This window comes from Ranitomeya imitator, chromosome 8 (assembly GCF_032444005.1).
Source record: "Ranitomeya imitator isolate aRanImi1 chromosome 8, aRanImi1.pri, whole genome shotgun sequence".
In the NCBI taxonomy this organism is placed as follows: Eukaryota; Metazoa; Chordata; class Amphibia; order Anura; family Dendrobatidae; genus Ranitomeya; species Ranitomeya imitator.
Window position 1 is genome coordinate 185,796,613 of NC_091289.1, and position 27,483 is coordinate 185,824,095.

Below are 27,483 nucleotides of genomic sequence, written 5' to 3' on the forward strand. Positions count from 1 at the left end.
CCTAAACAAACCAGGGGAGAATTATTCATTTCGCTTACTCAATTTTTGTTGTCAGGGATATTTATCTCTGGCCTAAACTTCTAAGTGAGCCTATTGCCACCTTTCTACATATTGAAGGTAGAATTTGTAGTCTGTAACCATAGAGATACATAGGTCAGGGATGCCCACAGTGATAAGAGATCCAGGTGTTTAACAATAACAGATGCCAAAGTCAAAATCTTCAACGTTTTATTGCAAAAAAATGAATTGATACGTAATATGTAACTAATTCACAATAAATACAGTTACAAATAAACATTCTGTAACAAGTTACATTCAAGTACAATGGGACAGAAACAGAGAAAATATTTACACTATCCCCATTGTTCTTATGTTACAACCTCACAGATGAATCAATAAGTCTTCGAAGAAGACATTTAAAGGGGAAGCGTATAAAACTACAGCAGCTTAATAAAAGGGGCGGCTGATAGCAGTCACATCTATGAAGGTAGAGGTTCTCAGCATTGGTAGGGATCATGAGTCCGTCCTATTAAATGAAAACTAAACACAGAAAATACTCACAAAAAAAAAATATCCATCCCATCTCTTCCTCTTTACATCTCTGCCGCTGATCAGTAAAAATTGATAAATCTATAAAGAAATCTTTTGTGGCCTCTTATCAGAAATGTATGCAAAGGTGCTTGAAATATAGTAAATTTACTCGACTTTTCTCTTAATGAGTTTGACACATATTACTCCAGCGCACCTTTCATTAAAACCAGAGTATAAAACGCCAGATTTGATGAATTAGGGTCTTTGTGTTGCAGGGTCTTCACAATGCACCCGCTCCTCCTGCTCCTGATTTTCTTGTGTATGGCTGCAGCAGGAGCCTCTCCCCTATCTACAGTAGGACAAAATATTGCTAAACCGCACCCCCTTGGCCAAGGAGGACGTATTTGGTAAAATGGAAATAAAGCAGATTTTAGGTTTAGCATCGCTTTCAATTTGCCTGTAAAAATGGCTTGAAATTCCACAATCATTTTGTACAGAGGGCGAGATCAGATTATGTCCGATACCAGGGTCCGCTTGGTTGTAGTATTTGTCATGGAAGGTCGTGTAACATCTGTGTAGAGTCCAGTCATATCTACAGCAAGTCTATGCAGACGTCAAGACTCGGACAAGACACTCTGTGCGGCTGTGTGGACCATGGCCATTCCTTCTGACCTGAACTGTTGTGAGATGTTGATCATGCAGATCAGGAGAAGAAAGATGACGACGAGGTCGTCAATGGTGCTGAGGATTCCACAGACAGGATCGGGGATGACGTCGAATGGTGAAGACAAACACATGATGGCCCCAAATGAGCATACTACTATCCTGATACAGAAGATCCATACAAGTCCACCCATAGTGAAGATCCTCCTAAGCGCCAGGTGTAAAAGTGATGGAACGTCATATAGGTAGTCGATGAGCTGCAGAGGAAAGAGCGAAAGATGAAATAACCAAAACTTACCGTAATATGACAGAGGAGATCAGAACCGCATGCATCATGCTTATCACCACATCTATTTATGTATTTATCTATTTATATATATATCCTATTCATTGGTATTATTTCTTGGGTGCACTGCGGGTTCTCGTATTAAGTCTATTGGTGGAAACCTCTTTGTAGGGTTAGAACTACTACTTATCAGAGTTACATAGAATATGTCATCAGAAAATGGCAAGAGATGTTAAACATATATATTTTTTTAAGTTTGGAATCTTTATAATAGATTGACACTTCCTATTCTGTAGAGATCACTACGCCATATTGATCTCATTATCACAGCAAACAGGATTACAAGGACACCAATACATAAATAACACAGGATCCACCATTCACAATAGGTGATGTCACAGCTCACCTCCTCCTCCTCTCCAATGACTGATAACACCTCTATATACAGTAGATAACACAGGATCCACGATTCACAATAGGTGATATCACAGCTCACCTCCTCCTCCTGTACAATGATTGATAACACCTCTATATACAGTAGAAAACACAGGATCCACAATAGGTGATATCACAGCTCACCTCCTCTTCCTGTACAATGCCTGATAACCCCTCTATATACAGTAGATAACACAGGATCCACCATTCACAATAGGTGATGTCACAGCTCACCTCCTCCTCCTGTACAATGACTGATAACACCTCTATATACAGTAGATAACACAGGATCCACCATTCACAATAGATGTCACAGCTCACCTCCTCTTCCTGTACAATGACTGATAACACCTCTATATACAGTAGACAAGACAGGATCCACCATTCACAATAGATGATGTCACAGCTCACCTCCTCCTGTACAATGACTGATAACACCTCTATATACAGTAGATAACACAGGATCCACCATTCACAATAGATGATGTCACAGCTCACCTCCTCCACCTGTACAATGACTGATAACTCCTCTATATACAGTAGATAACACAGGATCCACCATTCACAATAGATGATGTCACAGCTCACCTCCTCCTCCTGTACAATGACTGATAACACCTCTATATACAGTAGATAACACAGGATCCACCATTCACAATAGATGTCACAGCTCACCTCCTCTTCCTGTACAATGACTGATAACACCTCTATATACAGTAGACAAGACAGGATCCACCATTCACAATAGATGATGTCACAGCTCACCTCCTCCTGTACAATGACTGATAACACCTCTATATACAGTAGATAACACAGGATCCACCATTCACAATAGATGATGTCACAGCTCACCTCCTCCACCTGTACAATGACTGATAACTCCTCTATATACAGTAGATAACACAGGATCCACCATTCACAATAGATGATGTCACAGCTCACCTTCTCCTCCTGTACAATGACTGATACCTCCTCTATATATAGTAGATAACACAGGATCCACCATTCACAACATACAGTGTTAATGGAATCATATACTTACAGGTCGTGGTTTTCCAGAGAAGCGATTGTTATATCGTCTGATGTCTTGTTTGATGGCTCGGCTCGTCTTATCGTGCTGCTGCACTTCACAAAAGTCATCGTAGAGCATATGCACCTGTAGAGAATGCAGGACCATCTTGTTAGAACAAAGGCTTAGAATAGCTCGAGGAGCCACATGGATCAAAAGGGTTTTCCTGTGATCAACATATATCACCTATTCTCCAATGCCCCAACCTACTGCTTCTTTCTCATTACTCGGTGAAACGCGCGTCGAGGTGTGCAGTAGCACTGGTGTTTTCCTTCCTACAATATGGCCACAGGGAATATTAATTATTGTACCAGTGATTTAGTATAATTCATAATCTTGATTTGCCTGCTCATACGGCCATATTAGGGGATAGGACCTAGGGATATACTTGGACACTATTTGAGGGATTAACGCTATTAGTACAGTGTATACATTTCACAATTCAATGGCATTTTTCTGGGTATGTATTTGTGGGATTAGATAGAAAAACCTATGGCATATTATATGTCACATCTAATATATGTATATTCTATTTTACGAGTTATAGCCCTGATCCACATACCAGATTTATTGCTTTATAGGATTACAGCTCAGTGTGTTCTGTATTCTGTTTTTATATGTGTATTGTTATCTTTTTCATCTTTTTCAATTTGATATGCATGTTGTAATTTTTCAATAAAAACTATTTATATTTGAATATATTGGATCATATACTCCTTCACATTCTCTATAGGTGTTTAGCTATTTATTTGAAGGCATGCCCTATTTTGTGAGGATGTTTTTGGTATAACTATTTAAGTGTTGTTTATAGGACGACCCCTTTAGTTTTGGTCTATAGTGTACCCAGTGTAGATAGCTGTCCTGCTCCATATTCAAGAATATTTTCAGGATGATTGGAAGGATATTTACATAATGTTGCTTAAATTGGTTAAAACAAATAGAAACTCGTACTTTTTGTCTGCAGAGGGGACAACTGATGGTTCCTAACCAGGGGTCGTGCTTCCAGTACTCCATCAGACAGGGACCTAAGGATATAAGAAAAAGAATATATATAAGTATAATAATCATCTGAGTATAATTCGTGCACCTGATATAGGGTCATAGAGTATAAACGCCTTCTGTTGCTGAAGAGGTGGATATGTGACTGTATCATGCTTATCAGTACACATGAGAACTCACACACCCTTCTTCTATGCAGCCAGTTTATATGGCGATTGGATCATGCAAAATGTAAGTGATGAGTAATAGTGTAATCGTATATTTAAAAAAAAACACAAAACTGAACTACCCCTTTAAGAGTTGCACTGGATAGTATGTGAATAATTCATTATAGGAGGATGTGTGAGTATTTTGTATCCCCCTCGCCCTCTGCACAGGTGTCTGCATTTATTAACAAGACTTGTCCTAGCGGCTAATTACACTGAATACATATTTGTGGCCGGGCTTCCTGTCGATTTCCTGGACAAATGTTTTAGGATCAATGTGAAAATGAAAGGGCAGCTGAGCAGGAATTAGAAGAAATTGCTTCAGACGTTTCCTGCTCACGATTTGTGACAGTTTTTTAAGGTATACAATGACTTATTCACTTGGCCGAGCGCCCGTCCCTGTCATCGGCAACATGGTATTGTTTGTTGTAACGAGGCGGCGGTGCGCCAGACCCCGGGCATTTCCTGAGGATGACCGTCCAGCTGGCTACAGAATACAGCAGGCAAATAAAACCCCATTTTCTGACTCTTTGTAGCTATGTAGCTACTTCCTCCAGTACCCAGACTCTGCAACTATTTTATATACTAAGTGAAGAGACAACCAATATTTTATTTCATGACTAATCATATCAATAAAAAAGGTCATAACTGATGCCTCTTTACCGGATCTATTATCTATCTATGTATATATTACTATATGGTGGCCCGATTCTAACGCATCGGGTATTCTAGAATATGTATGTATGTACGTACGTACGCGCTTAGCACAGCCACGTAGTATATAGCACAGCCACGTAGTAAATAACACAGACAGCCACGTAGTATATAGCACAGGCATGTAGTATATAGCACAGCCACGTAGTATATAGCACAGCCACGTAGTATATAGCAGCCACATAGTATATAACACAGCCCACGTTACACAGACAGCCACGTAGTATATAGCACAGCCAAGTAGTATATAGCAGCCATGTAGTATATAGCAGCCACGTAATATATAACACAGCCCACGTAATATATAGCACAGCCCACGTAATGTATAACACAGCCCACGCAGTATATAAAACAGGCCACGTAGTATATAACACAGCCCACACAGTATATAACACTATAACACTGCCCACGTAGTATATACAGTAGCAGCCAGGCAGTATATAACACAGCCCACGTAATATATAACACAGCCCACATAATATTTAGCACAGCCCACGTACTATATAACACAGGCCACGTAGTATATAACAGGCCACGCAGTATATAACACAGCCCACGCAGTATATAAGACAGCCCACACAGTATATAACACAGCCCACGCAGTATATAACACAGTCCAGCTAGTATATGGCACAGCCCACGTAGTATATAACACAGCCCACGCAGTATAATACACTGCCCACGTAGTATATAGCAGCCAGGCAGTATATAACACAGCCTACATAGTATATAACACAGGCCACGCAGTATATAACACAGCCCACGTAGTATATAACACAGCCCACAGTATATAACACAGCCCACATAGTATATAACACAGGCCACGCAGCATAAAACACTGCCCACGTAGTATATAGCAGCCAGGCAGTATATAACACAGTCCACGTAGTATATAACACAGGCCACGCAGTATATAACACAGCCCATGCAGTATATAACACAGCCCACGCAGTATATAACACAGCCCACGCAGTATATAGCAGTGTGGGCACCATATCCCTGTTAAAAAAAAAAATAGTTATATACTCACCCTCCGGCGTCCACCGAAGCTGTCCCAATGCGCGCGATGCAGCCGCCAGCTTCCATTCCCAGTGATCCATTGCAAAATTACCCAGATGACTTGGGTAATTTCGCAATGCATGACTGGGGGCAGCATCGCGCGCAACGGTGGACGTCGGAAGGTGAGAATAGCACAATTTTATTTTTTTTAAATTATTTTTAACATTATATCTTTTTACTATTGATGCTGCATAGGCATAGGCAGCATCAATAGTAAAAAGTTGGTCCGGGATGAGGCAACACACTGGCACTGACTGGAGGGGAGTAGGGAGGGGCCAATTCGTGGCCGGACTAAACCTGTCGCTGATTTGTCATGCCTGGCCGGCCGCGACCAATCAGCGACGCGGAATTTCTGTTACGGAAGTTAGTTACAGACAGACAAACAGACGGAAGTACCCCTTTTACAATTATATATATAGATGTATCTATCATCTATCAATCAATTATCTATCTATCTATCATATATATATACTGTATATCATCATCATCATCTATATATTATCTATCTATCTATCAATCAATTATTTATCTATCTATCTACCTATCTATTATCTGTCTATCAATTATCTATCTAGTATGTATCCATCTATTATCTATCTATTTATTATCTATTATCTATCCATCTATTATCTATCTATCAATCAATATTATCTATATAGCATCTATCTATCTATCTATCTATCTAACTATTTTCAGATCTATCTACCAAGTTTCAGATCTTCACTATCGTAAATGATCCATCCATCAATCTATTTATCACAAATCTAACCTATCCATCAATCTCTTATCCATTATCAATCTAACCAATCTCCCAATATCTACAAAAGCTTCTGTTCTTTACAGGCCTCTGGATAAAAAAAAAAAAAAGAGTAAAACTGAACCACAACTTAAGTGACTTAATGATGAATAATGACTAAACAGTTTGGATCATAGTTTTAGGGCCCTGGAATCTGGCTATGGTTATGCAAGCATTAATGTTTTCATTTCTCTACCATTTAAGATCTCTTGTTTGTTGTCAGTGAATGGAAACATTAATTGGTCACATTGACTGAGTGTAAATTTACCCTAACCTATATTTCTTCTGGAGAAGCTTTTGCCTTAACTAAACAGTAGGGGGCGCTCATAAGACTCGTCTCACTGGCCCAGCACGATTTGCAGCAGCTTTGCCAAAAACAAGGCACAAGGTTTATTAATAGCCAGCAAATCAAATGTGAATGAAAACTTTTTTTAGGTCAGGAATCACTAGCGCCATTAAGCCGGGGTTTCAGGAGATGCAATGCATAACTAAACTGACAAGATAAGTCATTAACCCGTCCATGGCTGGAGGAGAAGTTCGCTGCCTCATCATTACACAGCATTCCCATTAGTTGCACTGTGATTGCATCGCCTTAGGTTCTGGGCTCTTGATCATCTTTTGCTGCAGGACACAATGACCTTGCCCTGCTGCTAGTAAATGATCGCAGGGTCTGGACTTGGAGCTATGTGTCATTGTTCTCTTTTATTAGCTCATCATATATTATACTGCAGTTTGTAGGAAAAATATTAAAAGTAAACTCAATTACACTAACCTTCTTTATAGGAAAGCAGCAGGAGGCTTTTACACTTATGAACAAGAAAACCCCATATCTGACCCCCTAAGGGTATGTGATGTGGTATATATATATATATATATATATAAACTACATATGCACAGTGAGTGCAGCTCTGGAGTATAAGGCCAGGATCACACTTGCTGGAAACTTGCATGAGTCTCGCATCTCAAAACCCGGCACTGCCGCCGGCACTTGCAGCCGGAGCGTGTGGCCTCATGTATTTCTATGTAGCTGAGCGCTCCGGTCCGAGTGCTGGCGGAAGTGCCGGGTATTGAGATGTGAGACTCGAGCGACTTTCCAGCAAGTGTGATCCCGGCCTAATACAGGTTGTAACTCAGGACTAGGACAGGATCGGGGATGTATGTACACAGTGACTGCACCAGCAGAATAGTGAGTGCAGCTCTGGAGTATAATACAGGAGGTAACTCAGGATCAGTAATGTAATGTATGTACACAGTGACTACACCAGCAGAATAGTGAGTGCAGCTCTGGAGTATAATAAAGGAGGTAACTCAGGAGCAGTAATGTAATGTATGTACACAGTGACTGCACCAGCAGAATAGTGAGTGCAGCTCTGGAGTATAATACAGGAGGTAACTCAGGAGCAGTAATGTAATGTATGTACACAGTGACTGCACCAGCAGAATAGTGAGTACAGCTCTGGAGTATAATACAGGAGGTAACTCAGGATCAGTAATGTAATGTATGTACACAGTGACTGCACCAGCAGAATAGTGAGTGCAGCTCTGGAGTATAATACAGGAGGTAACTCAGGATCAGTAATGTAATGTATGTACACAGTGACTGCACCAGCAGAATAGTGAGTGCAGCTCTGGAGTATAATACAGGAGGTAACTCAGGAGCAGTAATGTAATGTATGTACACAGTGACTACACCAGCAGAATAGTGAGTGCAGCTCTGGAGTATAATACAGGAGGTAACTCAGGAGCAGTAATGTAATGTATGTACACAGTGACTGCACCAGCAGAATAGTGAGTGCAACTCTGGGGTATAATACAGGGTGTAACTCAGGATCAGTAATGTTATGTATGTACACAGTGACTGCACCAGCAGAATAGTGAGTGCAGCTCTGGAGTATAATACAGGATGTAACTCAGGATCAGTAATGTAATGTATGTACACAGTGACTGCACCAGCAGAATAGTGAGTGCAGCTCTGGGATATAATACAGGGTGTAACTCGGGATCAGTAATGTAATGTATGTACACAGTGACTGCACCAGCAGAATAGTGAGTGCAGCTCTGGAGTATAATACACGATGTAACTCAGGATCAGTAATGTAATGTATGTACACAGTGACTGCACCAGCAGAATAGTGAGTGCAGCTCTGGAGTATAATACACAATGTAACTCAGGATCAGTAATGTAATGTATGTACACAGTGACTGCACCAGCAGAATAGTGAGTGCAACTCTGGGGTATAATACAGGATGTAACTCAGGATCAGTAATGTAATGTATGTACACAGTGACTGCACCAGCAGAATAGTGAGTGTAGCTCTGGAGTATAATATGCGATGTAACTCAGGATCAGTAATGTAATGTATGTACACAGTGACTGCACCAGCAGAATAGTGAGTGCACCTCTGGAGTATAATACACGATGTAACTCAGGATCAGTAAGGTAATGTATGTACACAGTGACTGCACCAGCAGAATAGTGAGTGCAGCTCTGGAGTATAATACAGGATGTAACTCAGGATCAGTAATGTAATGTATGTACACAGTGACTGCACCAGCAGAATAGTGAGTGCAGCTCTGGAGTATAATACAGGGTGTAACACAGGATCAGTAATGTAATGTATGTACACAGTGACTGCACCAGCAGAATAGTGAGTGCAGCTCTGGAGTATAATACAGGATGTAACACAGGATCAGTAATGTAATGTATGTACACAGTGACTGCACCAGCAGAATAGTGAGTGCAGCTCTGGGATATAATGCAGGGTGTAACTCAGGATCAGTAATGTAATGTATGTACACAGTGACTGCACCAGCAGAATAGTAAGTGCAGCTCTGGAGTATAGTACACGATGTAACTCAGAATCAGTAATGTAATGTATGTACACAGTGACTGCACCAGCAGAATAGTGAGTGCAGCTCTGGAGTATAATACAGGATGTAACTCAGGATCAGTAATGTAATGTATGTACACAGTGACTGCACCAGCAGAATAGTGAGTGCAGCTCTGGGGTATAATACAGGATGTAACTCAGGATCAGTAATGTAATGTATGCAATGCAGCCGCCAGCTTCCATTCCCAGTGATGCATTGCGAAATTACCCAGATGACTTGGGTAATTTCGCAATGCATCACTGGGAACGGAAGCTGGGGGCAGCATCGCGCGCAACGGTGGACGTCGGAAGGTGAGAATAGCACAATTTTTTTTTTTAAATTATTTTTAACATATCATTTTACTATTGATGCTGCATAGGCAGCATCAATAGTAAAAAGTTGGTCCGCGATGGGGCGACACACTGGCACTGACTGGAGGGGAGTAGGGAGGGGCCAATTCGTGGCTGGACTAAACCTGTCGCTGATTTGTCATGCCTGGCCGGCCGCGACCAATCAGCGACGCGGGATTTCTGTTACGGAAGTTAGTTACAGACAGACAAACAGACGGAAGTACCCCTTAGACAATTATACATATAGATGTATCTATCATCTATCAATCAATTATCTATCTATCTATTATATATATATATATATACACATATATATATATACACTGTATATCATCATCATCTATATATATTATCTATCTATCAATCAATTATTTATCTATCATCTATCTATCTACCTATTATCTACACAGTGACTGCACCAGCAGAATAGTGAGTGCAGCTCTGGAAAATAATACAGGATGTAACTCAGGATCAGTACAGGATCAGTAATGTAATGTATGTACACAGTGACTGCATCAGCAGAATAGCGAGTGCAGTTCTGGAGAATAATACAGGATGTAACTCAGGGTCAGTAATGTAATGTATGTACACAGTGACTGCACCAGCAGAATAGTGAGTGCAGCTCTGGAGTATAATACAGGATGTAACTCAGGATCAGTAATGTAATGTATGTACACAGTGACTGCACCAGAAGAATAGTGAGTGCAGCTCTGGGGTATAATACAGGATGTAACTCAGGATCAGTAATGTAATGTATGTACACAGCGACTGCACCAGCAGAATAGTGAGTGCAGCTCTGGGGTATAATACAGGATGTAACTCAGGGTCAGTACAGGATCAGTAATGCACACGTCCCAACTGTCCCGGATCCAGCGGGACTGTCCCGATTTTGACAGTCAGCCCGGCGATCACGGGCGAGACATTAGTCGTCCCGCACTGGTTGGGAGGTGTGTAATATCACCCGGTCAGCTCCCTGAATCCCTGCACCCGCAGAGCAGCACACCACATATTGGCTGCTCTGTGAGCACAGGACCTGTGATGAGGTCACAGGATGGGAGGAGTCAGGGGTCACATGATCGGGACGACCTCCGTGTACAGGACTCTGCTTGTTGTCATGGCGCTGGACGAGGGTAAGCGTATGTGTGAGGTCAGGAGGTGTTTACAGTGTGGATGTATCAGAGCCATGTGTGTATGAGGTGTATGGATCGGAGCAACGTGTGAAAGGTGTATGGAGTGGAGTCATGTGTGTGTAAGAGGTGTACGGAGCCGTGTGTATGAGGTGTACGGAGTGCAGCTGCGTGTGTACGAGGTCTACGGATCGGAGCAGCGTGTGAAAGGTGTATGGAGCGGAGCCACGTGTGTACGAGGTGAACGGAGCAGAGCCACGTGTGTACGGAACGAAGCCGTGTGTGTACAAGGTATATGGAGTGGACGTTAGCTGTGTCGGATCGGAGCAGATATTGCTCCTCGCTCTGACACTGACTGGCACAGGAGCAACAGAGAGGTCTTTATCAGTGGTGTATCACAGCTGCAGCCACGTGAGCAGTCAGCGGCGCAGCTGGATGACATCATTCAGCGCCGCTGGAGTGGAAGCTGCCGGCTGCTGCGAGGGAGTGTGGTGAAAGGTGTGTGTGTGTAGTGATGGAGAAGGCAATGATGGGGGTGGGGGTAACCATGTGTGGCCATTATACTGTACCCAGCATCGTGTGGGGCCATTATACTGTACCCAGCATCATGTGAGGCCGTTATACTGTACAAAACATCATGTGAGCCCATTATACTGTATGGACCATCACGTGGGGCCAGTATACTGTACGCAGCATCATGTGGGGCCATTATACAGTATGGAGCATAATGTGGCCATTATACAGTATGGAGCATCATGTGCGGTCATTATATAGTATGGAGCATCATATGTGGCCATTATACAGTATGGAGCATCATGTGTGGCCATTATACAGTATGGAGCATCATGTGTGGCCATTATACAGTATGGAGAACTGTGTGTGGCCATTATACAGTATGGAGTATCATGTGTGGCCATTATACAGTATTGAGCATCATGTGTGGCCATTATACAGTATGGAGCATCATGTGTGGCCATTATACAGTATGTAGCATCATGTGGAGCCATTATACAGTACGCAGCATCATGTGTGGCCATTATAAAGTATGGAGCATCATATGTGGCCATTATACAGTATGGAGAACTGTGTGTGGCCATTATACAGTATGGAGTATCATGTGTGGCCATTATACAGTATTGAGCATCATGTGTGGCCATTATACAGTATGGAGCATCATGTGTGGCCATTATACAGTATGTAGCATCATGTGGAGCCATTATACAGTACGCAGCATCATGTGTGGCCATTATAAAGTATGGAGCATCATATGTGGCCATTATACAGTATGGAGCATCATGTGTGGCCATTATACATGATGGACCATCATGTGGAGCCACTATACAGTATGGAGCATCATGTGTGGCCATTATACTGTATGGAGCATCACATGGGGCCAGTACACTGTACGCAGCATCATTTGGGGCCATTATACAGTATGGAGCACTATGTGTGGCCATTATACAGTATGGAGCATCATGTGTGGCCATTATACAGTATGGAGCATCATGTGTGGCCATTGTACAGTATGGAGCATCATGTGTGGCCATTATACTGTATGGAGCATCACATGGGGCCAGTACACTGTACGCAGCATTATTTGGGGCCATTATACAGTATGGAGCACTATGTGTGGCCATTATACAGTATGGAGCATCATGTGTGGCCATTATACTGGATGGACCATCATGTGGAGCCACTATACAGTGTGGAGCATCATGTGTGGCCATTATACTGTATGGAGCATCACATGGGGCCAGTACACTGTACGCAGCATCATTTGGGGCCATTATACAGTATGGAGCACTATGTGTGGCCATTATACAGTATGGAGCATCATGTGTGGACATTATACAGTAGTATGGAGCATCATGTGTGGCCATTATACAGTATGGAGCATCATGTGGGGCCATTATAGAGTATGGAGCACTGTGTGGCCATATTATTTTTTGTTTATAATTATTGTTTATGAAACGTTGTGATCAGCAGTGTTAAATGGACATGGTTGGAGCGTGACTAGTTGTGAAATAGGTGTGGTCAGAGGCGTGGCCTAAAATTTGCAGTGGCGCGCTGCGCACGCCACTAACTTTGGCTCTCTTTCCCTTCCTCAAAAGTTGGGAGGTATGAGTAATGCAATTTATGTACACAGTGTCTGCACCAGCAGAATAGTGAGTACAGCTCTGGAGTATAATACACGATGTAACTCAGGATCAGTAATGTAATGTATGTACACAGTGACTGCACCAGCAGAATAGTGAGTGCAGCTCTAGAGTATAATACAGGATGTAACTCAGGATCAGTAATGTAATGTATGTACAAAGTGACTGCACCAGCAGAATAGTGAGTGCAGCTCTGGAGTATAATACAGGAGGTAACTCAGGATCAGTAATGTATGTACATAGTGACTGCACCAGCAGAATAGTGAGTGCAGCTCTGGGGTATAATACAGGATATAACTCAGGATCAGTAATGTAATGTATGTACATAGTGACTGCACCAGCAGAATAGTGAGTGCAGCTCTGGAGTATAATGCAGGATGTAATTCAGGATCAGTAATGTAATGTATGTACACAGTGACTGCACCAGCAGAATAGTGAGTGCAGCTCTGGAGTATAATACAGGATGTAACTCAGGATCAGTAATGTAATGTATGTACACAGTGACTGCACCAGCAGAATAGTGAGTGCAGCTCCGGGGTATAATACAGGATGTAACTCAGGATCAGTAATTTAATGTATGTACACAGTGACTGCACCAGCAGAATAGTGAGTGCAGCTCTGGAGTATAATACAGGATGTAACTCAGGATCAGTAATGTAATGTATGTACACAGTGACTGCACCAGCAGAATAGTGAGTGCAGCTCTGGAGTATAATAAGTGGTGTCATGTATTTATAAAGTAATGCAACTTTTTATATAGATTATATATTACATTGTCTGATAAATGATTTAGCTTCACATCGCTTTACCTGTCTCAACAGAATTTGTTCAGAACTGACTTTATTAACTTTGATGTTGCAATAAATTAATCTTTCCAAGTTCTATTTCAAGGGCAGCATCGATAGTGGGTCATGTTTACCTACGTGACAGGTACATGTTCCATTGACCCCATCACTAAACTGCACCAACATTACCCTAGTGTGCTGTACCATGTGTGGCAATGCCGAGAAAGTAAGGAGGAGGTCCTGAGTCTAGCTTTACCAACCCCCCACCACTTATATCCAGTACTGGTCATTGGACACCATAGACCCCTTTGATTTCGGTGCATGCAGGTGTGAGACCTGTCAGAGATCTATTGTTTTCTTCATGTCACGGGCAATTATGTAGAACACATGGCACTGGCTTATTTATTCTATTATGAGTTTTATGTGAATGATGCATCTAACAAAGCAAAAAATTCCAGCTTAAAATTCACAATTCACAATGATGCAACGTGCAGAGTTTGTTGTGGCTGGTTGTCTCTGGTTTGCCTATTGCCACATTTGTGTAGATGAAGGAGGGGTGGACAGCTCAGGGGAGACCGATCATTGGCTTTAACAAGATTTTGTACAATATCTATAATAGAAATTATTCTCTTTTCTTTTTTGAAAGTTTATGATTGCATTTTAACCCCCATGCCTAAAAATGGCGGGATGCATGCTGCAAGCACATAGACTATGGCAAGCCCACCATAAATGGAGGTAGACCCCCAATTTTCTCTATTCCTACTGCACTTAAAATTTATTTTGTTTTGCGGTATCCAATGAGCTGCCTCCTGAACGTCCCACGGGGGGTGAAGGTGAAGCCGGATGGTCACATCTGTGCCTGCTAATTTACAATCAGGGTCCCATTAGGGCACTGCACCGCTATGATGGGCAGGTAGTGGCAACTGCAAAGGATGATTTTAATAAAGGTGACAGTATTTTACTGATTCTCTTGTAGCAAAAGCTTGGTTTCAGTTCTGACAATAATCCACCATTCTCTGATCCGATAATTGCAACCTATATATCATTTATTGTCCTTCAGCCCAATTTAATGACAACCGACGATGCAAATAAAGAGGTTTGATTATTTCAAGAGACCGTGACTCACCGCAGAATAAATGGCCGCAGTTGGTCTCCACTGGGGATGTCGCTGTTTGAAGACACACCGGGCAGTTCAGGTCATTGTGGAAGCGGGTCTGGCGACTTTTATGCGTCTCCTGCAAAATTCAGAATTTGTTTTTAGATATGTTAACAATGAAATGTTGCAAGACTGGTAAAAGGGAAAAACAGACCGTAGCGAGCAATCAGATTCCAGCTTTTATTTACAGAAGTACTAGAGAGAATGAAGGGTATGTGCATACGCTGCAGATTTTGCCGCCTATCTGCAGAGGATTGGCCACTGCGGATTCACAGCAGTTTTCCATGCTTTTACAGTACCATGAAAACCTATGGAAAACAAAATCCGCAGTGCACATGCTACGGAAAAAAAAACGCGCGGAAACGTAGCGTTGTTTATTCCGCAGCATGTCAATTCTTTGTGCAGATTCCACAACACCTGCTCCATAATAGGAATCCGCAGGTGTAAAACCGCAGGTGGAATCCGCACAAAAAACGCAAAAAAAATGCGATAAATCCGCAGTAATTCCGCAGTGCGGATTTACCAAAATCAGTCCGAAAAATCTGCAGAGTAATTCGCAGCGGGTTCACATAGTCTCAAATTAATTTGATAAAAACTAAATCTACAGCTTATTTAAGAATCAACATAGAAACGCATGTTGTTTAGTTATGTGGTTTAGTAATGTGGTTTAGTTATGTGATTTAGTTATGTGATTTAGTTATGTGATTTAGTTATGTGATTTAGTTATGTGATTTAGTTATGTGATTTAGTTATGTGGTTTAGTTATGTGGTTTAGTTATGTGATTTAGTTATGTGGTTTAGTTATGTGATTTAGTTATGTGGTTTAGTTATGTGATTTAGTTATGTGATTTAGTTATGTGGTTTAGTTATGTGATTTAGTTATGTGGTTTAGTTAGACTTCTGCTACCAGAGGTGACAACTACACAGTGTACGGAGCTGTGCTGCACTGGCGCCATATACTGCACACTTCTGGGGGCCACAGGTCCTGCAATCAGTTGATCGGTCTGGCATCAGGTATTGGAACATCACCAATCTGGCATATCCTAAATATAGCTCTTTAACTCCACTTTATGCAACTAAATGCTCACTTTGTAGTCTGTTGGGGGTAATATTCCATCGTTCTTTCTTTGAGGAATCGTTTCTGGTTTGTCCATTGTGCAACATCTGAAAACATAATAAAAAAAATAAGAACTAAATGAAATAATAAAAAATAGAAACAAGTAAGCTGAGCAGCAGCACTCAATGTCAAGCAGCAGCCGCAAAAGCAAACAATATTTTGGGATGTATAAAAAGAGAGATAAAATCCCGTGATCCCAACGTTGGTTATAGTTAAATTAGTGACGACAAGTACAGTTGGTGGAGAAAGGTTGAACTTGATGGACCTAGATCTTTTTTTAACCTATGTAACTATTAATTAACAATACAATTAATAAATGTAAATAAGTTCAAATAATATATTAACCCCTTTACCCCCAAGGGTGGTTTGCACGTTAATGACCAGGCCAATTTTTACAATTCTGACCACTGTCCCTTTATGAGGTTATAACTCCGAAACGCTTCAACGGATCCTGGTGATTCTGACATTGTTTTCTCGTGACATATTGTACTTCATGATAGTGGTAAAATTTCTTTGATAGTACCTGCGTTTATTTGTGAAAAAAACGGAAGTTTGGCGAAAATTTTGAAAATTTCGCAATTTTCAAACTTTGAATTTTTATGCAATTAAATCACAGAGATATGTCACACAAAATACTTAATAAGTAACATTTCCCACATGTCTCCTTTACATCAGCATAATTTTGGAACCAATTTTTTTTTTTGTTAGGGAGTTATAAGGGTTAAAAGTTGACCAGCAATTTCTCATTTTTACAACACCATTTTTTTTAGGGACCACGTCTCATTTGAAGTCATTTTGAGGGGTCTATATGATAGAAAATGCCCAAGTGTGACACCATTCTAAAAACTGCACCCCTCAAGGTGCTCAAAACCACATTCAAGAAGTTTATTAACCCTTCAGGTGTTTAATAGGAATTTTTGGAATGTTTAAATAAAAATGAACATTTAACTTTTTTACACAAAAAATTTACTTCAGCTCCAATTTGTTTTATTTTACCAAGGGTAACAGGAGAAATTGGACCCAAAAAGTTGTTGTCCAATTTGTCCTGAGTACGCTGATACCCCATATGTGGCAGTAAACCACTGTTTGGGCGCATGGGAGAGCTCGGAAGGGAAGGAGCGCTATTTGACTTTTCAATGCAAAATTGACAGGAATTGAGATGGGACGCCATGTTGCGTTTGGAGAGCCACTGATGTGCCTAAACATTGAAACCCCCCCACAAGTGACACCATTTTGGAAAGTAGACCCCCTAAGGAACTTATCTGGATGTGTGGTGAGCACTTTGACCCACCAAGTGCTTCACAGAAGTTTATAATGCAGAACCGTAAAAATAAAAAATCATATTTTTTCACAAAAATTATATTTTTGCCCCCAATTTTTTATTTTTCCAAGGGTAAGAGAAGAAATTGGACCTCAAAAGTTGTTGTCCAATTTGTCCTGAGTACGCTGATACCCCATATGTGGCAGTAAACCACTGTTTGGGCGCATGGGAGAGCTCGGAAGGGAAGGAGCGCAGTTTGACTTTTCAATGCAAAATTGACAGAAATTGAGATGGGACGCCATGTTGCGTTTGGAGAGCCACTGATGTGCCTAAACATTGAAACCCCCCACAAGTGACACCATTTTGGAAAGTAGACCCCCTAAGGAACTTATCTGGATGTGCGGTGAGCACTTTGACCCACCAAGGGCTTCACAGAAGTTTATAATGCAGAGCCATAAAAATAAAACAAAATTTTTTTCCCACAAAAATTATTTTTTAGCCCCCAGTTTTGTATTTTCCCTAGGGTAACAGGAGAAATTGGACCCCAAAAGTTGTTGTCCAATTTGTCCTGAGTACGCTGATACCCCATATGTGGGGGGGAACCACCGTTTGGGCGCATGGGAGGGTTCGGAAGGGAAGGAGCGCCATTTGGAATGCAGACTTAGATGGAATGGTCTGCAGGCGTCACATTGCGTTTGCAGAGCCCCTAATGTACCTAAACAGTAGAAACCCCCCACAAGTGACACCATTTTGGAAAGTAGACCCCCTAAGGAACTCATCTTGATGTGTTGTGAGAGCTTTGAACCCCCAAGTATTTCACTACAGTTTATAACGCAGAGCCATGCAAATAAAAAATATTTTTTTTTCCACAAAAATTATATTTTAGCCCCCAGTTTTGTATTTTTCCAAGGTTAGCAGGAGAAATTGGACCCTAAATGTTGTTGTCCAATTTGTCCTGAGTACGCTGATACCCGATATGTGGGGGGGAACCACCGTTTGGGCGCATGGGAGGGCTCGGAAGGGAAGGAGCATCATTTGGAATGCAGACTTAGATGGATTGGTCTGCAGGCGTCACATTGCGTTTGCAGAGCCCCTAATGTACCTAAACAGTAGAAACCCCCCACAAGTGACCCCATATTGGAAACTAGACCCCTCAATGAACTTATCTAGATGTGTTGTGAGAACTTTGAACCCCCAAGTGTTTCACTACAGTTTATAACGCAGAGCCGTGAAAATAAAAAATCTTTTTGTTTTCCCACAAAAATTATTTTTTAGCCCCCAGTTTTGTATTTTCCCAAGGGTAACAGGAGAAATTGGTCCACAAAAGTTGTTGTCCAATTTGTCCTGAGTACGCTGATACCCCATATGTTGGGGTAAACCCCTGTTTGGGCACACAGGAGAGCTCGGAAGGGAAGGAGCACTGTTTTACTTTTTCAACGCAGAATTGGCTGGAATTGAGATCGGACGCCATGTCGTGTTTGGAGAGCCCCTGATGTGCCGAAACAGTGGAAACCCCCCAATTATAACTGAAACCCTAATCTAAACACACCCCTAACCCTAATTCCAACGGTAACCCTAACCACACCTCTAACCCTGACACACCCCTAACCCTAATCCCAACCCTATTCCCAACTGTAAATGTAATCTAAACCCTAACCCTAACTTTAGCCCCAACCCTAACTGTAGCCCCAACCCTAACCCTAACCCTAGCCCTAACCCTAGCCCTAACCCTAGCCCTAACCCTAGCCCTAACCCTAACCCTAGCCCTAGCCCTAACCCTAGCCCTAACCCTAGCCCTAACCCTAGCCCTAACCCTAGCCCTAACCCTAGCCCTAGCCCTAACCCTAGCCCTAACCCTAGCCCTAATGGGAAAATGGAAATAAATACATTTTTTTTTATTTTTCCCCTAACTAAGGGGGTGATGAAGGGGGGTTTGATTTACTTTTATAGCGAGTTTTTTAGCGGATTTTTATGATTGGCAGCCGTCACACACTGAAAGACCCTTTTTATTGCAAAAAATATTTTTTGCAATACCACATTTTGAGAGCTATAATTTTTCCATATTTTGGTCCACAGAGTCATGTGAGGTCTTGTTTTTTGCGGGACGAGTTGACGTTTTTATTGAAAACATTTTTGGGCACGTGACTTTTTTTATCGCTTTTTATTCCGATTTTTGTGAGGAAGAATGACCAAAAGCCAGCTATTCATGAATTTCTATTGGGGGAGGCGTTTATACCGTTCCGCGTTTGGTAAAATTGATAAATCAGTTTTATTCTTCGGGTCAGTACGATTACAGCGATACCTCATTTATATCATTTTTTTATGGTTTGGTGCTTTTATACGATAAAAGCTATTTTACAGAAAAAATAATTATTTTTGCATCGCTTTATTCTCAGGACTATAACTTTTTTATTTTTTTGCTGATGATGCTGTATGGCGGCTCTTTTTTTGCGGGACAATATGACGCTTTCAGCGGTACCATGGTTATTTATATCTGTCCTTTTGATCGCGTGTTATTCCACTTTTTGTTCGGCGGTATGATAATAAAGCGTTGTTTTTTGCCTCGTTTTTTTTTTTTTTATCTTACGGTGTTTACTGAAGGGGTTAACTAGTGGGACAGTTTTATAGGTCGGGTCGTTACGGACGCGACGATACTAAATATGTGTACTTTTATTGGTTTTTTTTTTTTATTTAGATGAAGAAATGTATTTATGGGAATAATATATATATTTTTTTTTTCATTATTTTGGAATATTTTTTTTTATTTTTTTTACACATTTGGAAAATTTTTTTTTTACTTTTTTACTTTGTCCCAGGGGGGGGACATCACAGATCAGTGATCTGACAGTTTGCACAGCACTCTGTCAGATCACTGATCTGACATGCAGCGCTGCAGCCTTCACAGTGCCTGCTCTAAGCAGGCTCTGTGAAGCCACCTCCCTCCCTGCAGGACCCGGATCCGCGGCCATCTTGGATCCGGGGCTCGAGCAGGGAGGGAGGTGAGGAGACCCTCGCAGCAACGCGATCACATCGCGTTGCTGCGGGGGGCTCAGGGAAGCCCGCAGGGAGCCCCCTCCCTGCGCGGTGCTTCCCTGCACCGCCGGCACATCGCGATCATCTTTGATCGCGGTGTGCCAGGGGTTAATGTGCCGGGGGCGGTCCGTGACCGCTCCTGGCACATAGTGCCGGATGTCAGCTGCGATAAGCAGCTGACACCCGGCCGCGATCGGCCGCGCTCCCCCCGTGAGCGCGGCCGATCGGCTATGACGTACTATCCCGTCCAGGGTCAGATAAGCCCAGGGCACCTCGACGGGATAGTACGTCTAAGGTCACAGAGGGGTTAAAATAGTACTAGTATAGTAAAAATGAACCTAAATTTGAAGATAGAAGGCAAACAGGGTAACAGTACATCAACACAGGAGATAAAAAAAACTTTTACAGATTTCACCATAGTTTTGCAGTAAAATGTCTAATTATGCATGCAGATATGCAAATAGATTTTATCATATAGATTGCAAAGGAGCTTTTCCAAAAGGATAGAAGATAAGTTACTGACTGCTGGGAAACCAGCGATAAAGAGAATGGGGCTTTGGATCTCGAAAACCACAGAGCCTCGTCTTCAATGTAGTGGTGGTGGGGACGCTCGACCTCTGCTCCATTTATTTTAAGTGAATGGTGTACAGAATGAAGTACAGAAACTCCAATTGATCACAACGGAAAGAGGTTAATAAGAGTAAGGGCTCATACTCACTTGTGAGAAAAAAAACGGTCCGTAATCTGGACCGAAAAAATTGGATGCAAACCATGCGATTGTCATGCGACTTCAATGCGATTTTTAATCGCACCGTCCGTTTTACATCCATATGACATCCGTATGTAATGCGTTTTTTTTTCTCAGCAACTACTTTTATACAATCATTTACAGGACCATTTACAGTGTTCTATGCCACAGAATGGTAAGGTATCTGTAAAAAAAGGATGGAAAACGGATGGTCCGTATTACGTCCGTTTTTTTTCTTGCACCCATTGACTTGCATTGGCGAGACTCGCAGCAAATCGCAGCATGCTGCGATTTTGTTCTCAGTCCGATTTCGGCTGAGGAAAAAATCGCAAATGAGATGTCACCTATTGAATAACATTGGTCAGAGTGCAATCTGATTTTTTATCGGATTGCACTCGTCCGTTTTGCTCGCAAGTGAGTATGAGCCCTAATAGTCACTATGAGGGTCTGTCTCCAGTAAGAGGTGAATATTATGTCTGATAATGAAGGCTGAAAGTGGGGAGATGAATGTTGCTGGTGCTATACAGCACTATAATAAATAGTGACACTAAATAAGTGATTTTTTTTTTCCGTTCATGTAACATTATATGTATATATTTTCCATCCTGTCATATATAGTGCACGTGCCGTGTCCAAACGTTTAGCTGTTATCCTGTATTTGTATCCACGTCACGCACACACCTTTTGGGCTTGCACTATGGACGCTGTCACTAGTCAATGGAAATTGTGGTTGCACTTTATGAGATGGGAGTTCAAAGGGCTGTGTATACACAGATAGAAGAAAAATCCGAGATAAAACAAGAAAACCCAGTGACCTACAGATAGAAAGACGCACAGCGCAGTTTACAAACACAGCTGCCCTCATGCAGCTTCCGCCAAGGTGTGCAATATCAGGTTAACTGCTTCTTCCCTAAACGCCAACTAGAAGGCAACACTCCAGCACTTTCTGCAGTCTCATCCTGTGATCCCTACTTCATTGTTCTCAGAGTACTTGTACCCTAAAACTGAAGATGCGAACAATGAGCCAAAAATAATATTCAAATAAATTATATCTAACAAAAATTTCCAGACCATTAAGCGTCAGATTAACATTCATTTTGTGAATGCATTACATTAAACTCCTGAGCTGCACTCACTATTCTGCTGGTGCAGTCACTGTGTACATACATTACATTACTAATCCTGTACTGATCCTGAGTTACAGCCTGTATTATACTCCAGAGCTGCACTCACTATTCTGCTGGTGCAGTCACTGTGTACATACATTACATTACTGATCCTGAGTTACATCCTGTATTATACTCCAGAGCTGCACTCATTCTGCTGGTGCAGTCACTGTGTACATACATTACATTACTAATCCCTAGTTACATCCTGTATAATACTCCAGAGCTGAACAGAATAGTGATTGCAGCTTTGCAGTATAATACAGGACATAACTCAGGATCACTACAGGTTCAGTAATGTAATGTATGTACATAGTGACTGCACCAGCAGAATAGTGAGTTCAGCCATGAAGTGTAATGCAGGACGTAACTCAGGATCAGTAGAGCAATGTAATGCATGTACACAGTGACCACCCCAGCAGAAGAGTGAGTGCAGCTCTGGAGTACAATACAGGATGTAACTCAGGATCAGTAATGTAATGCATGTACACAATGACTGCACCAGCAGAATAGTGAGTGCAGCTCTGGAGTATAATACAGGGTGTAACTCAGGGTCAGTAATGTAATGTATGTACACAGTGACTGCACCAGCAGAATAGTGAGTGCAGCTCTGGAGTATAATACAGGATGTAACTCAGGGTCAGTAATGTAATGTATGTACACAGTGACTGCACCAGCAGAATAGTGAGTGCAGCTCTGGAGCATAATAGTGAGTGGGGTATAACACAGGCTGCACCATAACTCAGGATCAGAACACAATAAGTAATTTAAAGTATGTAAAGAGTAACCGCTTTTTATGTAGAACAATTTTATATATAAACGTTGTTGAGAATTGACCATACTTCTACGTGTATGAATCTGTATGGCATCCTGATGTTCCTGATATAGATGTTCAGAGGTTGACAGCTGTTACTTTGCACTGTGTGTACAGAATATTAGGAAAATGTGTGACTCCTGGCCTACAAGTTATTATCACCTGTAATTGAGTGCTGGCAACGCGTCACTTACCACCCGAGCAGTGTCTGCAGATTGTTATGATAACGGGAAATGAAGCAGAACTAAACTAAACGCACGCAGAGCAATAACAATACAGATACATCACCTTTTACAGCATGCATTGCGTTCATACTGCAGTGTTATAACGTCAATGATATCCGTGTCTGCAATCATGAGGGTGTTGTCAGTGAGGCTTTAATAAGAAGACTTTAAAATCACAATTGTATTTTCTCTGACATTTTATTTTAGATATTGGAGTATGCTCACAAAAATAAAGGGGGGTAAATGTATCTACCTACTATTATTGAAAAATACAAATCAAAAATTGCATGTACGGTATGTCTTTCATGGCAACGCAAAGAAGTATCAAAATAAATCTACCTATACTGTATCTCTCTATATTGTATCTATCGCATAGAAATCCAAATTAATAGACTGTTCATACAGGAGAAACACTATTCATATGAACACTAACTGTCAATGAAAACATAACATTGATACAAATAGTACAAAAATAAAATAACAATGATAAAAGCAGTGATAGTAATGCATGTCTTTTGCCATTCCTGACTCTTTCTCTTACCTGGACTGGACAGGGCTGCACAACCTATGGCTGAGCATGTTGCTATCACTGGAGCTTTCAGTCTGCACGTCTTCGCTGAGCACCAGCTGACAGCGCACTGTTGTAATTCGGTGTCATGGCACATAGACCTACAAGTTACGCTGTTAATGATTAAGCTGGTGTCAAGGTTTTCATAATAAAACAGAACCCACAGCGGCCATACTATGGAAATGTATCTGAACTGTATACAATGGGTCATATTTACTAATATTGGCGATTGAGAAATACTCTGGCGCTGCTGAGCTACAGCAGGTCTGCAGCCCATGTATCTGTAAGATGACATATATTGTATGGATGAAAGTACTTGGACACCTTCACATTGCATCTACAGGAGGTTATTAATCTAAATTCGGTCTGTCTATATAAAACATCCGAAAAAAAAGCGATCCAGAATAGAGAAAGTGATAAATTAAAGCTTTATTATCAATAACAATAATCACATGCAAAATTGCCCAAGCACCTTAACAAGATGGGAGACTGAAACATTTATATCAAACTCAGTAGTCCGTAATACAGAGCAGCCAGTATTTATCCCTGAACTCCGTCCTGCACATTCCCAGTTGCCGCAGCATACATAAAGTACAAAATGTAAGCAGTAGATAGAGGCAATAGCTACCTGTGACACAGCGTCCCACCTCACCCCAACCCGACGCCCCCGGAAGAAGCTGGTTGCGAAACGCGCGTTGGGGTGAGGTGGGACGCTGTGTCACAGGTAGCTATTGCCTCTATCTACTGCTTACATTTTGTACTTTATGTATGCTGCGGCAACTGGGAATGTGCAGGACGGAGTTCAGGGATAAATACTGGCTGCTCTGTATTACGGACTACTGAGTTTGATATAAATGTTTCTGTCTCCCATCTTGTTATGGTGCTTGGGCAATTTTGCATTTGATTATTGTTATTGATAATAAAGCTTTAATTTATCACTTTCTCTATTCTGGATCGCTTTGTTTCGGCTGTTTTATATAGACAGACTGAATTTGGATTAATATGTATTGGAAGTGCAAGTAAAAATTTTTTGGGACATTTGAGGTTAAATCTACAGGAGTTTGTCTGACATCCTATTCTAAATTTATAGGCATTAATATATAAATAATCCATTTACAGGTAAACACAGCCTCTGTTCTTCTGTGAAGGTTTTCTTCAAGATTTTGGAGGTGTCGGTGGGGATTTTTGCCCATTCACTTTGGAGCATTTGTCCCACTGATGTTGGCAAGAGGCAGGGCTCATAATCTCAGGTCTAGTTCTTACCAAAGGTGTTGGATGGGGTTGAGGTCTGGGCTCATTGCACTCAATCAAGTTATCCCACACCAAACTCTCCCTCCATGTCTGTATGGACTTTGCTTCCTGCACTGGAGAACAAAAAAGGGTCTTATCTTCTCCAATTTGTTAAACAGAGTTGGAAGCCACAGTTCTCCAAAATGTCTTGAATATTGAAGCATTTAGTATATCTCTTCACTGGAACTAAGGGGCCAAGGCCGACAACTGAAAAAGAAGCCCATGCCATTATCTTCCTCCACCAAACTGTACAGCGGGCACAATGCAGTCAGGGGGTAGCATTCTCCTGGCATTCACCGAACCCAGACACCTCCATGAGACACAGATAGAGAAGTGTGATCCGTCACTGCACAGAATGTGTTTCCTCCAGAATCCAGTGGTGGCTTTTACGCAACTCCATCCGATGTTTGACATTTTGCGTGGTGATGTACGGTGGCCGCATGCACCTGCTCGGCTTTGAAGCTCCTGGAGAGGGCACAGATTTTGTGCTGGTGTTTGGTGACACCAAATTATGGGGTCAACAGAACGCTGATGACATTTCTACCGTCCGCTTATGAGCACTCCGTGGCCTCGCTCTGTGACTTTACGTGGCCGAGTTGCTGTGGTTCCTTCCACTTATCAATAATATCACTCACAGGTGATGGGAAAATGCTGCAGCAAGAAATGTCATAAATTGACTGGTTACACTGGTTGCTCCAGTTACAGGACTGCGCTGGCATCAGCGAGCTCTGCACCACCAGCCATCCTCTCCTATGTCAGTAAAGGCTACAGAATGGCGGGGGCACAGATGTTATACACTGAGAGGTAATGGGACTGCATACTGTGACACTATTGCCTTTGGGTATACTTATACTGTAAGATTTCCTCAGTGTGTATGCTACATGCCAAACTTAATGAGAACACAGTCTGGTCATTATCAAGTGTACGAAAGAGAAAGATTCAGTATTTTATTTATTATGTATTGCTTATATAGCGCTATCTTATTCTGCAGCATGATACATTCATTATCATCACTGTTCCCATTGGGACTCACATTCTAATTTCCCTATGATTGTACCTTTGGAGTGTGGGAGAAAGCCAGAGAACCCGGAGGAAACCCACACAGACAAGGGGAGAACATACAAACTCCTTGCAGATGTTGTCCTTGGTGGGATTTGAACCCAGGACCCCAGCGCTGCAAAGCAACAGTGCTAACTAGTGAGCCGCCGAATATGATGTCTAATTAGAGGCATATGTATTTTATCTTTATTGTCCCAAAAAACTATAGCAATTTCACTGACTAAATAATAAAGAAAATTAAAAACGGTGGGCAGCACTCTACCTGTAAATCTTGGTCTTGCTGGAATTTTTTGGTAACCAGGAAAAAAAAATTCCTTTAGCAATATTACCCCACTCGTCCAATCAAATATTAACCTGATCATGGTTGTGTCACAAGTATTTTGGTCATATGACTGGGGAGCTTTCTCGCTGCCAGACTCAAAGCTTTGTGCTTTAGCAAGTTAGCAAATATTTCTGGTAAATCTTACAGGTGCAGAATACGGTCACTCCATTGTGGCTGTAAACCTGCCCTTTCCACTATTTCCACATAAACTACGTAAATCATTCTGTAGATATCACCTGGGTATGAGTTACACGATCACTGAGGACTCTTGTATCAGTGTAGGGTAGCACTAATATCCTATATAAATTACACTTTTATATGCTGGCAATGGGATGGCAGGAGTTATTTTTCAGTAAAAATCTGAGGTCGCATTTAATGAAACAGTATATTTGTATATATTGTATTATACACTTATAACTGCAACTTAATCTTATGGCTTTTGTGCTAACTCAGGACCACTTAGCCATAGCAGAAGGTACAATATAGGTATAATACGTATAAAACCTACAATACACACTGGAAGACAATTAACAAGATGAGAAGGTGGAGACCAAATAATTAGGTGTGAGGTGAGGGGATAGCAAAAGAAAAGGAAAAGTGAGATTGAACTATTAAAATATATAAATAACAAGTAGAATCCAATATTAATATAAATAAATAGTATAGCCAATTATTTTA

The 27,483-nt window shown here is 41.5% G+C and overlaps 1 protein-coding gene across 1 annotated transcript; it reads right to left on the reverse strand.

The window, feature by feature from the left end:
• Positions 1-212: 212 nt before the first annotated feature.
• Positions 213-24,200, reverse strand: LOC138648407 (E3 ubiquitin-protein ligase RNF170-like). Its single transcript, XM_069738125.1, has 6 exons — positions 24,108-24,200; positions 16,292-16,367; positions 15,174-15,282; positions 3,936-4,009; positions 2,958-3,071; positions 213-1,451 (listed from the first exon to the last, which is right to left on the reverse strand). The coding sequence occupies exons 1-6, from the start codon at positions 24,143-24,145 to the stop codon at positions 1,146-1,148; spliced, it is 717 nt and encodes a 238-aa protein (XP_069594226.1). The 5' UTR covers positions 24,146-24,200; the 3' UTR covers positions 213-1,145.
• Positions 24,201-27,483: the final 3,283 nt, after the last annotated feature.

Bases quoted from the DNA above. Each gene is read 5' to 3' on its own strand.
- LOC138648407 (XM_069738125.1), bottom strand. From the start codon at position 24,145: ATGCTCAGCCATAGGTTGTGCAGCCCTGTCCAGTCCAG. The intron at 15,283-16,291 runs GTGAGCATTTAG...TGAATTTTGCAG, and splicing joins TACCCCCAACAGACTACAAA to GAGACGCATAAAAGTCGCCA. The intron at 1,452-2,957 runs GTAAGTATATGA...TTTCCTCTGCAG, and splicing joins TCTCTGGAAAACCACGACCT to CTCATCGACTACCTATATGA.